Below are 12,432 nucleotides of genomic sequence, written 5' to 3'. Positions count from 1 at the left end.
ATACAAGACCACATCAGCACAAACCACCAATATTTCCCCTCCAGGTTTCTTCACAATTTGTTTCTATTCCACTCTCCCAGAAAATGTGCTCATCAACAGAAGCAGGCCTGAAAAGATATGATTTTCTGTTCCTAAAGGCAATGAACATATGCAAATGGAGTAAGAGAAAGAATTTTTGCCCCAAATTTCCAAATTATTTCCCATCTAACATTTCAAATCAACTACAAGAAGTGACCTCTACAGCAAATAAAAGAACTAGGTTTGACATTTTGCAAAAAATAATAAGACTGCCAGAGCAACTTTTTCCAAAATAACCATGATTCAGTCAAGTGCCTGGATTTTAACGCAGTTTCAACAGGATTTCCTTATCTGCTTCCCTGAGTAGATACATCCACAGGACACTAATGAGTTCCAACCAACTTCCTTAAGCTTGGCTGCTTCTGGGCTTATTTGTGATGAAATGTTGTGAGCACAATTCAGATCACAGCTACTCATGTTGCAAGCTCAAAATCAGAAGTAAAAAGACCCATTTGGTGACAGCTCCATGCCCCTGCCAGCGATGTTTCCTGAGTTTTCTGCTCTAATGAACTTCTTTCTGTTTCCCATTACTGACCTACCTCATTTTCTCACATCAATACCACTAATCTAACAACAAAAAGAAGAAAAAGAAGAAAATATTCTGCTTTTATCTGCAACACAATTACCTTGGCATTTTTCTGTATGCTGCCTCCTTATACTTTGAAAAATCTCTCTGATGTGGTACAGAAGGCCACTAAATTCTCACTGTTCAAAAACTTCCTTCTGAAACTCACTGATCTTAAAAGATCTCAGCAAGACTATCAATTTTGAAGGTGGGCATGTAATTTTAAAGAAGTTATTCTTCAGTTAGCTTCCTGATGATACTTCATCTGTTATTTTTCAAAGTTATGGCCTGATATCTCATGCCTGTCCCTTGGGGTGACATGCCTTTAAAGTCTTTAATCAATTATTTAAAAAACCCCCAAAAAAATCTTCTAAAATGGTGTTTAGCATAAGTTCTAATACACTGGCAATAAACATTAAAAAAGATTATTCTTCTGCCTTAATCAGTTGTTTTTCTTGCTTCCAGAAGACATTTGAAGTATAGTTTCCTATGCATTATTACTCTAAGGAATTTTTAGTGATATTTGCAGTCCCTGTTCCCACTGAACTGGGTATGCATCACGCTAACAGGCATCTTTCCAAACTAATTACTGCTCATACTCTTATTTTGAACATTTATATATTGCTATTAAATCATTTGCACTTTATATGTGACCAACTTTGTAAGCCTACTGTGCAATCATGCAAATTTTTCCTCACCAATTCCTCACTTTTTGGCTAACAAGCCATAAGGAAACACACCAGAGACTTCCTAGTTCCTCCTTTTCCATTTGAAATTCATTAACAACTCAACCATTCCCTCAACTAATAGAACCTGACAGGATCAACCCACATATTTCAGCACAGACATCATTTCAACAACAGTCTCCTCAATTTCTCCTACTATTGTGTCCAAAGATGGTTTTCTCAATGAGATATAAAAAATAATTTTATTATCATATTTAATAAAAGCAAATCATTAACACGCAGCAAGGAAGTTTTACAGCTTGGTTTAAAAATACTTTACCTAAATATATTTTCATAACTCCTCAGCTCAGATTTACTTCGATACCACTAAACCTTAGTGGATGAAATTCATTCATGCTCAGGTGGAAAGAGCTACAGAGTTTTGAAAAAGAACAGTTTGCATATTGGAAGACGAATGTTTTTCAAAAATCAGATTCCTATGTAACCTCATGAACACTGACCAGATATTGATACTTAAAGGTGTAAATATCTAAAGTTTTCAGAAGCCCCATTAAGCATTTTTCTGCTGTGTCCTTTAAGACTGTAAAAAAAGCCAAACTCACAACTGCGAGTGCATGGAAGCAGCAGCAATCCTTGCCATTCTCTCACTACTAACAACACAAAACTCCAGCTCACTTTTGCATTATATTTTCTCTACACAAGTGAAATGAACTTGATTAATTTGTGATTCTACTCTTATCTCCTCTTTGTCCTGAAGGATACAGACTTTGTCTTTTCCTTTCTCAACTGTACAACCCAAGGGTTCTTCTTGTATATGGGCCAACCTAATAACACAATCCAGTTACACTGGATTCACTCACTATTCTCTTGTCTCACCCCTCATCAATTCTGAAACATTTGCAACCCCACTCCTCCATCCCCCATGTACAACGGTTACAACCAGTAACCAAAATATTTACATGTTTGGGGAATTTGTCAGCATCTCCCAGAGTTCTTTTGTTTCACAGTTATTAACATGAAAAGAAATCTTTCAAGCAAAAACACCTGAAGCTTATTTTACTGTGTTATTCTGCAATCATAAAGAAACCTGAAAACAGATTCATTACTTAGAATTGTTTTTAAGAAAATTCTCTGGACATTAAGTTAATATTCTTTGAGAAAACAGCACTTTTTGTTCCAGTACTGCAATTCTTTACCAGAAATCACCATGACATAGCCTCATTAGACAAATCCCTTGTCAGCTAAAATCCACCCTAACAGATCATCTATGAAGATACTATTATCCTTTTCTAAGAAAGTATTCTCCTAAATTTAAGCTTTCCTTAAGGATATTCTCTTTTCCTAATCTGAATTAATTTACTTTTTATTGTCATTTTCTTTACAAGCCTTTAGGAACTCAGTTGCTTTTCTCCAGCTTTTATTTGTGAAAGCTTTCTTCAGAGAAAACAGAATAAAGCATTAAGTTTATTTTTTAAATATAACTGCTCACCATCTAATTATTCCCTTCCTATTCAGAGACAATGTTTTCAACTGACATTTCATTATTGTATCCAAAGATTCTCAAGCTATCCTTCACAGAGGAGGACATCCATTCCCTATTTTCTTTCATTTTTCACATTCTCAAAAAATCCTGGAATTTGCTTTTTCAAAGTCTCTCACCCCTTTCTACTGCTGAGGATGTTTCTCTATTTCATTCATTTCTGAATATTGTATTTATACTTTCTTATTAATTGCCCATTCTAAGGTAAGTTATCTGCAAGAAGATGCAGAGGATCTTTGGAAACTACTTCTAGCACTTGGAAAAGATCTAAGGATCTGCAGAGGTCTCTGGAATTATCCATGCTCACTGGCACTATCCACTATGCTCACTATCCAGGCACTGGGCTACTTGGCACACTACACACAAATCATTCAGATGTTTCAGCTAGAGCAGAATGACATTTATTTAGTAGGTTTTTACATTACTTGCATATAACTGGCTCTCTAAAGATTGTTTAGACAACCTCTGGTCCAATTCCAGGTATGCATTTCAGACAATAAACAGAGTCCTGTCTACAATAAAAAGGTTCACTGAAATCTGGAACAATGTTTCCATGTTCTCAGATATTTACTTACACTGCTACCATTTCTGGATACTGAGGAAAAATCTGTCTCTAAATGCTTCTCCAGGGATGACTTAACATAGTTATACACAGCTTCCAACACAGCCAAAACCTACTTCTCCTGGCTGTGCAAGTAGGATGAGCTCTTCCTGTATTAACAAACTCACTTCAGCCATTTTAGTAACTGTAAAGCTTAAAAAATAACACAGTACAAGCCTAATAAAAGGCATTTAAATAAATAAATATATATATATTGCAGATTACCTAAATAAAATTCTCTTATTTCTGAATTGCAGGCCCTTGAAACAAAGTGAAACAGATTTACAGTGCCAGGATCACCAAAGAATCATCTTTCCAACAATGAGAAATGACAAGAACCATTATTGTGCTGAAATCAGCAGGAAAAAAGATCCCACAGGACCTTGACAAAACAGTGACACTTTTACACCTTGTGTGAGGAAAAGGACATACTGGCATTTCACCATAACATTCATCCAAATCCAAAGAAGAATTCCACACAGCAAATAACTGATGAAGTTCCTGCAGCACTCTCAGATTTTCTGGATAGCTCACTACCAATACTTTGTTTGAGAGATCTGGGATGATCAACAAGCCTGGGATTGCTTGTGTGATGCACTGCTATATGGCTGTGATAAATAACTTCAGGTCAGCTTTAGCAAGCTGAGAAAACACACTAAAAAAGACAATTCAGTCTAAACCATCAGAGAAGGTAAAAAAATATAAAGGAAATCATCAGAGAAGAAGGCAAAAAATTATAAAGGATACTCAAATACCTCTGTGACAAGAAAGGTGCATTGTTTAAAAAAAAAAAACCTTGTGGTGCTGGAGCTAAGTCTAGAATAGGATGAAGCAAGTAGGAAGTTGGTTGCATATAAATGCAGCTTTCACCCACGCTCTGCTGATGAGCCAGCAGGGAGCCACCAGACTTCATGTGAAAAGCCTCAGGATGCTGCCTGCAAGGAGTATCTCTGTCAGAAGGGGAAGGCCTGATTTAAACAGTGCAACAGAGCCATCAGGGCAATACCCCACAATTATTTTCAGTAAGACAGTAATTTTAAATGGTGGTGATTCAGTCTGAACTCAGATTTTCTCAGGGGTACCTCCCAGGAGTTAATATCACCTACTAGAATCCCAGATATTCCTATAACACCAGTAATTCAGAAGAAAAGCAGAAAAACTGTAGAACTCCTATACAGTTCCAGCCATCACTCACCGATCATCTCCTCATACATCTGTTTCAGTTCTTCTTCAGAACTGCCTGCCCAGCTTGAGATAGTTAGTCCCACATGCAATTCCACAATTAACCATTACCTACATGTATTTGCATTTATGTCATCAAGAGGCATATTTTAAAAAGGTTTTAAAAAGTTCTAGAACTTTGTACAAGCAGAAGCTTTAACATCCACTCACAAACAGCTTTCTGTCTTGTTTTCACAGATGCATTCCTTACCAAGGTACTTAGATCACTTGTCAGTAAACAAAAAGCAACTTTCACAAGTTTTGACACAAACAGTGCATATGCTGTATCAAACCAGCTCTCAGTTACAAACTGAGAGCTACTTCTGTGGATTTTAGTTAAATGAAGACTGCTTCCCAGTGGTGCTTCTGAGCAGGTTCCCACAGCCAAAGGCTGCTGCACTGGTGGGAGAAATAAGAATTCTCTGTGTGTAAAAGCTGATCAACAAGAATACCTGGGATTTGACACGCCTGGTTCTCTTCAGCATAACATTCATCCTTGAAGCCTGCTTTGGGGAAGCTTGGGCATCTGAACTGAGGTCCTCAGCCTCCACTTTTTCCTTAAGATCCAAGTTAGGCTTTTGGATGCCCTAGAGGAGCAAAGCACAGGACACTGTTGGTCAGGCAGTGCTAATCATTCCAGAGCCTATGAATCATTCTGTGTACTAAGAAAAAGGACAAGTGAAGTCACGCAGACTATTTGGAAAAGAGGCCAATTAATTCATTCACCCTTGAAATAAGAAAACTGAATCCCAGCTAGCAGATTATCAAGAGAAAAATAAACATTTCTAATTAAACATATCATCTTTTGCCTTGTTTTCCTTCCCAACACGGTTGCCTTCAATCCTATAAAGAAATACCAGACTACACAAGGTCATGTTACAACTTCTAGCCTGTCACAGAAAACTACGAGGGTGGTTCTAGCTTTGCTGGCACAGCTGGAGCTTCTAACAGCACTGACCCCATGTCCCAGTTTCACATGGAGTAACACAGCACTCTGTGTGCCTTTTGGGTACCCTCTTCATAGCATGAAAGACGAGCATCTCACCATGAGGCTGACCCCAGACTGGAAGAGCTCGTAGGGATACAGGATCCGTTCATAGTGAGACTTGAGCAAGGAGCCCGTGCCCTTCCCTGGCAGGTAGCCAAGCCGACTCGCCACTTTAGACCATTTCTTCTCTTTGGTCACTACTTCAAAGCCTCCTTTGTTGGCAACAATCTGAAATAAAAAAAAGTTCCAGGTTTTGAGCTGCTCTCGCCAGCTTGTGTAAAGCAAGAATCAATTAAACCAATCAAATGTTAAAAGGTTCCATGAAAAGTGACAGAATCCTGGAATTAGCTTTTGTTTCCTGAAAGACTAGTCCTTTAATAACAAATTATAAAATATTATAAGTAACAACTTACTTATTCTTACTGCTTCATATATTTAATGTGATTTTTAATTTACTAGCAAATGTAAATTGCATACTGTCTGTGACAGGAGGAGTCCAACAGTTAAGGTTTATCATGTGCTGGAAAAGATACAAAACCTACCACAAGAACAAAATGAAAAGTTAACCCTCACCAGACTTGTACTCTGCTAAAACACAAGCCTGGCCAGCAATAAAGCCCATTTTACCAGACCCCAGGCAGAAGGGAGTGTTGGAGCTCAGAACTCTCACAAAACCCTGAAGGGAAGAGAGACTACTATAAAAAGAGGGAAAAGTAAATTTACCTTCCAACTCAGTCCAGTTATTACACATGACTTCAATTGGTTTGAGACCAGTAATTCACATACAGAACTATCACTGCTAACATCTATATGTATATACAATTAAAAACAAGACCATTTGCCTGCAAGCAATATAAGTTACTTCCTCCGACACACAGGCCACATTTCCACTGCCTCCATTCCTTTTAATTTCACTGCCAAACAACTTAAAACACAAATGGATTATAATTCCATTTATATTATTGTAAGACTATAATAATTTTACAGCAGTATAGTTTTGCATTGCATTTCTTTACACACGAGGACTAAATTTCAAGCTTAATGTTTCACATACTGTTAGAAACCTCAAGGCAAAAACATTTTACTGCTCGAGTGAAATTTATGGTTTGCTTGTGAGGCTGAGGTAAAATGAGAAGTCTAACTGTGATAGTGACAAGTAAATTCATTAATTCTGGTTTGTTCTATAATCACACAGAGTTACACTTAAATAAAAAAATAATAATATTGATCATTATTTTTCCTCGTATTTACAAAGAAATAGAAAAACCTTTTAAAATGAAACCTGTCCTAAATTTCAAATTTATCTTTAAATTTTCCAGGAAATTTTTTTTTCTAAAATTATCTATGCATGAACAAACAGCTAAAGAAGCCAGTAACGAACCAAATCAACTCAGAGCTGCAAATCCACAGCCAATTGGAAAGTTCCAGCTCACTACAGTGACCCAGATATTCTCCAGTACCTCTCTGATATTCTGCATATCCCAGTAAGCCACCATAGACACAAAAAGAAAAAAAAATACAGGAAGACATTTTATCAGCTTTTCTCTGCATTTTATCAGCCCTTCCAGACTTTCCAAAATACTTGACTTTTTTAAAATGAAAATATACCCATTTACATTTTTACTTACCTAAGAGAAACAAATCTTGATGGGGAATGGAAACTGATGCTCTAACCTAGAAGCACTAGAACTACCAGAACTTCGGTCTTTTCCCTGCAAGAAGAAATCTACCTATTTATATTTATTAGCAGCTAAGTCTACAATGGTACATTTATTTTGCCAGTGCAAAACCAAATTCCAACAGAGACTTGTGCATAAACTTTGAAAGAAGTTTGGTGTGTTCACCAAACATAACTATGGAAATATTCATTTCTAGCCAGCCTTAAGCCAAGTCTGCTTTGGAAATTAAAGTAAGTATTCCTGGAGTTGACATAATATACTTTCAAGGATGTGTTTATAAAAACCTCTGCTGGAAGAGAGGAAGGAGAAACTGCAACAATTCATTACAGAATTGGTGATCAGAGCTGAAATGCACACAGGCATACTGCTGCCTTCCCAAAGAACACCTCAAACTCTTGCAGCTCCACCACATGTAAAAATGGAGAACTGAAAATCAAGAGGCCAGCTGACACCAGGACATTCAAGCTAAACAAGGTAATAAATACCTGCTGTATGGAATCCAACCAATCCAGCCAAAGGTAACTAATTTAATTACACTGTGAGGTGTTTGCCATAAACATTCAAATTAGAAATGTTTTTTTCACTGTATTTTCCCCACTTATTTAATCTCCAGATTAATGAGATTAGCACTGTAACACAAGCCCTTCCTCTTGCTTGGCTTCTTGAGCTGGACTGAAAACCGAAATCCCTGTCTGCCTAAGGGCTACAAATACTTACCTTGCTCAAACCATACAGATCCAGTATTTTTCTCTCAACCACAGGGATTTTTAAATTGGATCCTTGGAGTTCCCAAAATTTTGCTAACTGATCCAAGAAGTCCAGTTTCACTCTTGTCATTGCCTGGAATCAGTAAAGGAAGACAATCATGTATGTTCAAAAGCAAATGTGACAAAATCTTACAGTCCTGAGAGAAAACAAGGTAAGTTTTTATAGTGTTTATATTTTCAACATGCAACTTGGGGGGAGGTATTTCTTTTGTCAGGTAAAAAAAATAAAACTAAAAATAGAAATATTGCTAAAAAGAAAGACTTTACAAAAAAGAAAATTATATATGCTTTTCTCTCTGCATTTAACAAACTATAAATTAAATTCCTACTAAATAATTTCTTATTCTGAAAGCAAAATGCATACTTATGAAATAATCAGCATTCCAGGGAGAAACACAAGAACAATTATTAATTGTGACCCTCAAGAGAACACTGCATTTGACCTGAGGCCATGGAAAAGGGGTCCAAAATAGAATGATAAAACAGATTATGGGTGTGCAGTTTGAATAGAAGTGTGTAATATCACATGGTAGAAAACTTAAGAGTTTAAAGTTTTAGAATATAGTAATATATATACAGCAAGATAGAGGTTTTAGGCTGGAAGCTGGTCCTTCTTTACCTCCTTCTTCATGGGTTTGGGTGGTTTTGTGTAATCAGATAAAGTCCGCATTGCGGGCCATGGGTGGTTGGTTATTAGATTAAAAGTAAAAATAATTTAAGCATCATTTCTTAATTAGAGATTAAAAGGCCTTGTAGAAAGAGAGATAGGGCTCCCTTTTTTTTAGTTTGTTAGAGTGAAATGCTGTAGAACTGATGCCTTGTGAGACTGTAACATAGATAAGAACTAATAAACATCTCAGTTCAAACAAGAAATACCATCCATGCATTTAATCCCAATCCTGACAAAAAGAAGTTAAAACTCAACACAGTGGTGGTGTGAACAGGACAATTATTGGTGGGAAGGAGAGGAATTACCAACAGTTTTTATATATGCCAGTTTTTAGATATTACCAGTTTTTATATCTGCCTTACCCACACAAAGGGCCTCTTCTCTGGAGTACCCAAATCACCCTACATAAGGAGCCCCATTTACAAGCCAAATGACATTTTGGTATGTGAACAAAGCAAGGCTTTGAGAAATGTTGCAGAGAAAAGAAAAACCAGGACACAATGGAGGTCATACTGCTTTCAAGACAGCTCACATAAGTTTTTAAATCATAAAATTAACCAGCTGTAATAAGCCTATAAAAATAATTTTAAGGCTTAAAAGGCATTATTACAACAGTACGAGGTAACCAGAGGCATCAGAGCAGCAGGAAATATTTTAAGAGGAAAAAATCATTGCCTGTGGAGCTCTGAAGCCTAGACACTGGCTGTTCTTACTACACACATGATATTTGGAATTCATTCTAGACACTACCAGGTGAATGTGAAAAACTCCTGTAGTTATTTTGGGTAATAAAATAAAAACCAGATTTTTCTCAAATCAAGGGAGAGTTATTTTATACAAACTCTCCCACTGCCAAATATAAACATTAATAAGGTCTATGGGCTTCTAAAGTGTCCCCCCATCCAGAAACCTGCCAAGATGCAAATCTCAAGCAAGGAGACCTCTTTCTTTCAGTACAAACACAAAACAATATCAACAGTGGAAAAGCTCACCTCCAGTTCATTCAGGCGCTGAATTCGTGGAGTGAAACGAAAACTTTGTACTTCACATGCAAATGGAGGCTGCCAGTCCTAAACAGAGACAGAAACACATTTGAATGCTTCCAGAAACTTCTCTGGAAAAGGCACAAAACCAAACACCCTAATAATGCCTGAGTAAACAAGTTTCCAATAGTAAATTAGTTTCTAAGAACAACTGGTGATATCATTTTCCAATTTTAAGACATTTTTGTGCTTATACAACAATGTTCCTCCCACCATATTTTAGTCTGAAGGAAGATCCTCACAGATTCAAAAATGTCAAAGAAAATAAGGTTCAAAGCATCTCAGTATGCATTACCTCATGCTAAGCTTAAACACGAGATAAACAACCAACCAGCTACAGAGTGTATTTACTTTAAATAAAGAATCCATATATCCTGCACACTGAAAAATCCTCAGGGTCAACAGCAACAAAGACTAAATCAGGCACACCATAACATATCTAATGGTTTGCTGCTTGTCCACAGTCATTTCAATAAAGACAAGACCACCAGTCAGGAGCCCAATTCTTTAACAGGAATTGAGCCTTAAATAATGACTTTCTCTGCACTGTCAGGGGTCGGTGCAACCACCGACCAGCTCCATCTCTCAAAACCAAGTTACAACATCAAAACAAGTAATTCAGCTTTTTAGCACATTTTACCAAAGCTTCAGTCACAGCAGATCTACCTGGCAGTGACTATAGCTGAAGGAGGACACGCCATTACAGGTGGCCAAGCCACACAATCTGCTGCAGCATGTAAAGGCCTCGAGCACAACCTTAAATATTTACAACTTCTATTAAGAGGAAACAAGCAATGAATCCATCAGGGTAGTATGAAATGTGTGATTTAGCAATTATTGCAGGTTGTAAATCAAACCAACACACATGCCCTGTGAAACCCTGCAGGGCAAGCAGCTCAGCAGCCTCAGAGGAACACCAATGCATCCAAGAGCCAGGAAAGTTCCACTTATCCTCAATGAACAGGATCTGGATCTGTTCCTTGTGGCCTCCCCACCTGAGCTATGCAGCTTATTTTAGAAAGGGCAGCCCCTTGGAGGTCAAGCTTTCACCATGTCATTAAAGCAACTGAACACATTCCGGGAACCAAAGCAGGTCAGGGGAGAGCCACAAAATCCAATCAGCAACCCCCATACCCACAGTGCCCTCAGTTACACGCTGTCTTTTCAGGTTTTTACCTCTCTCACTGCTTTTAAGTGTCTTACTAACAGCTGCATTTGAAGTTTATTTGTACTTTAACAATTTAATGATGTAAGTGCCTGATGGGCAGGTGACCCTAAGAAAACACCAAGCCGTCAAGAGACTGAGCTGCTCCTGAAAAGCTGGGCACAAACGCAATGCCCGTACACGAACAGGTTCGCCGTCCTCCTCTTAACAATCTAAAAATTGTGTTTATGACCAACGATCCACAACGGACAAATAGCCTTCCTTCTCCCTCTTCCCCGCCCGGAGCAAACGCCCGATATCACCTACAAAGCCTTCCCGGCTTTCCCAAGCCGACTGCTGGCGTTTTGGAAATAAAAATAGCACCAAGTTCCGGGCACGGCCATGCACTCGCTATTCGCTTCCCAGCTGCTCAAAGCAGCCTCTACAAAGCCCCGCTCGGAGGTCAAAGATTCTACAGGTTCCTCGGCGTCCCTGGCACGGACACCGCGGCCTATGGAGAGCGACACACGAAACCCCGAGCGAGCGCGGGGCCTGCTCAGCCCCTCACGTCCGAGGCCCGGCCGCTCTCAGCCCCCCGGGCGCAGCCGCCGGGGCGGGCGGTACCTTGGGGGGCCGGATCTTGCAGATGCCGGTTTTCTCGGCCAGGCCGCGGATGCGGCCGATGAAGCCGAGCGGGTCGCTGAACTCCTCCCAGCTGGGCTCGAACACGGGGCACTCGGGCGGCGGCACGAACTCGGCCGCGTAGCGCGACCCGCCGCCCCCCGCCATGGCCGCAGGGGGAGGGGGGCGCCGCCGCCGCCGGGAGCGCAGGGCGGAGAGGGACGGCCGGGGGGCTCAGGGGCTGGGCCGGGGAGCGAGGCGCATCCCCCGGCGGCGCTGCCGGGCGGGGCGGCGGGATGTGCTGCCGAGAGCCGCTGTCGCCGTCCCGGCCGGGACCGCTGCCCCCGCCCGAGCCCCGCTCCTCGCGTCCCGGCCCGCCGGAAGTGACGCGCCTTTCTAAGCCCTCCCCGGAAGTTTTCGCACGTTGCCTTCCGATCCAAAAAGTAGTCCCTCCGCCGCTCTTCCTCTGGAGAGGTGGCTTCCGCGCCCGCCGCTCCCGGGGACGCCCCCGCGACAGATGCCAGCACAAATCCGCCCCGTCTGCCGCCCCTCAGGGCACTTCGCAGGGGCAGGAGGGACCGGGGACCGGGGAGGGCGGGGCCACCTCCACTTCCGCCGCGGAGGAATGTGCGACGAAAGCCAAGCCATTCACTTCCGGTTCCGCGAGGCCGCGTCGCCCATTGTCTGTGCCGGACGTCAGGAGAACCGCCAGAGGCCACGCCCCCTCATGGGCACGCCCCAGCGCAGGCCCCGCCCCCGCCCTGCCCTCAGGAGCAGTCGGTGCCGAAGGAAGGTGCCGGGAGGGGGAAGGGACTCACAAATATCGCAG

At 40.7% G+C, this 12,432-nt stretch overlaps 1 protein-coding gene across 1 annotated transcript in view; it reads right to left on the bottom strand.

Annotated features, from left to right (window-relative positions):
* KDM5A (lysine demethylase 5A) overlaps positions 1 to 11,827 on the bottom strand; it is a 51,516-nt gene extending 39,689 nt beyond the window's left edge. The window contains 5 exon segments of the mRNA XM_030959452.1: positions 5,144 to 5,278; positions 5,737 to 5,907; positions 8,076 to 8,198; positions 9,788 to 9,865; positions 11,607 to 11,827. Of these exon segments, the coding sequence (XP_030815312.1) occupies positions 5,144 to 5,278; positions 5,737 to 5,907; positions 8,076 to 8,198; positions 9,788 to 9,865; positions 11,607 to 11,771 (672 nt within the window). The 5' untranslated portion in view covers positions 11,772 to 11,827.
* Positions 11,828 to 12,432: the final 605 nt, after the last annotated feature.

Source organism: Camarhynchus parvulus, chromosome 1A (assembly GCF_901933205.1).
Source record: "Camarhynchus parvulus chromosome 1A, STF_HiC, whole genome shotgun sequence".
NCBI lineage: Eukaryota > Metazoa > Chordata > Aves > Passeriformes > Thraupidae > Camarhynchus > Camarhynchus parvulus.
This window is presented reverse-complemented; position numbering and strand designations above follow the sequence as displayed.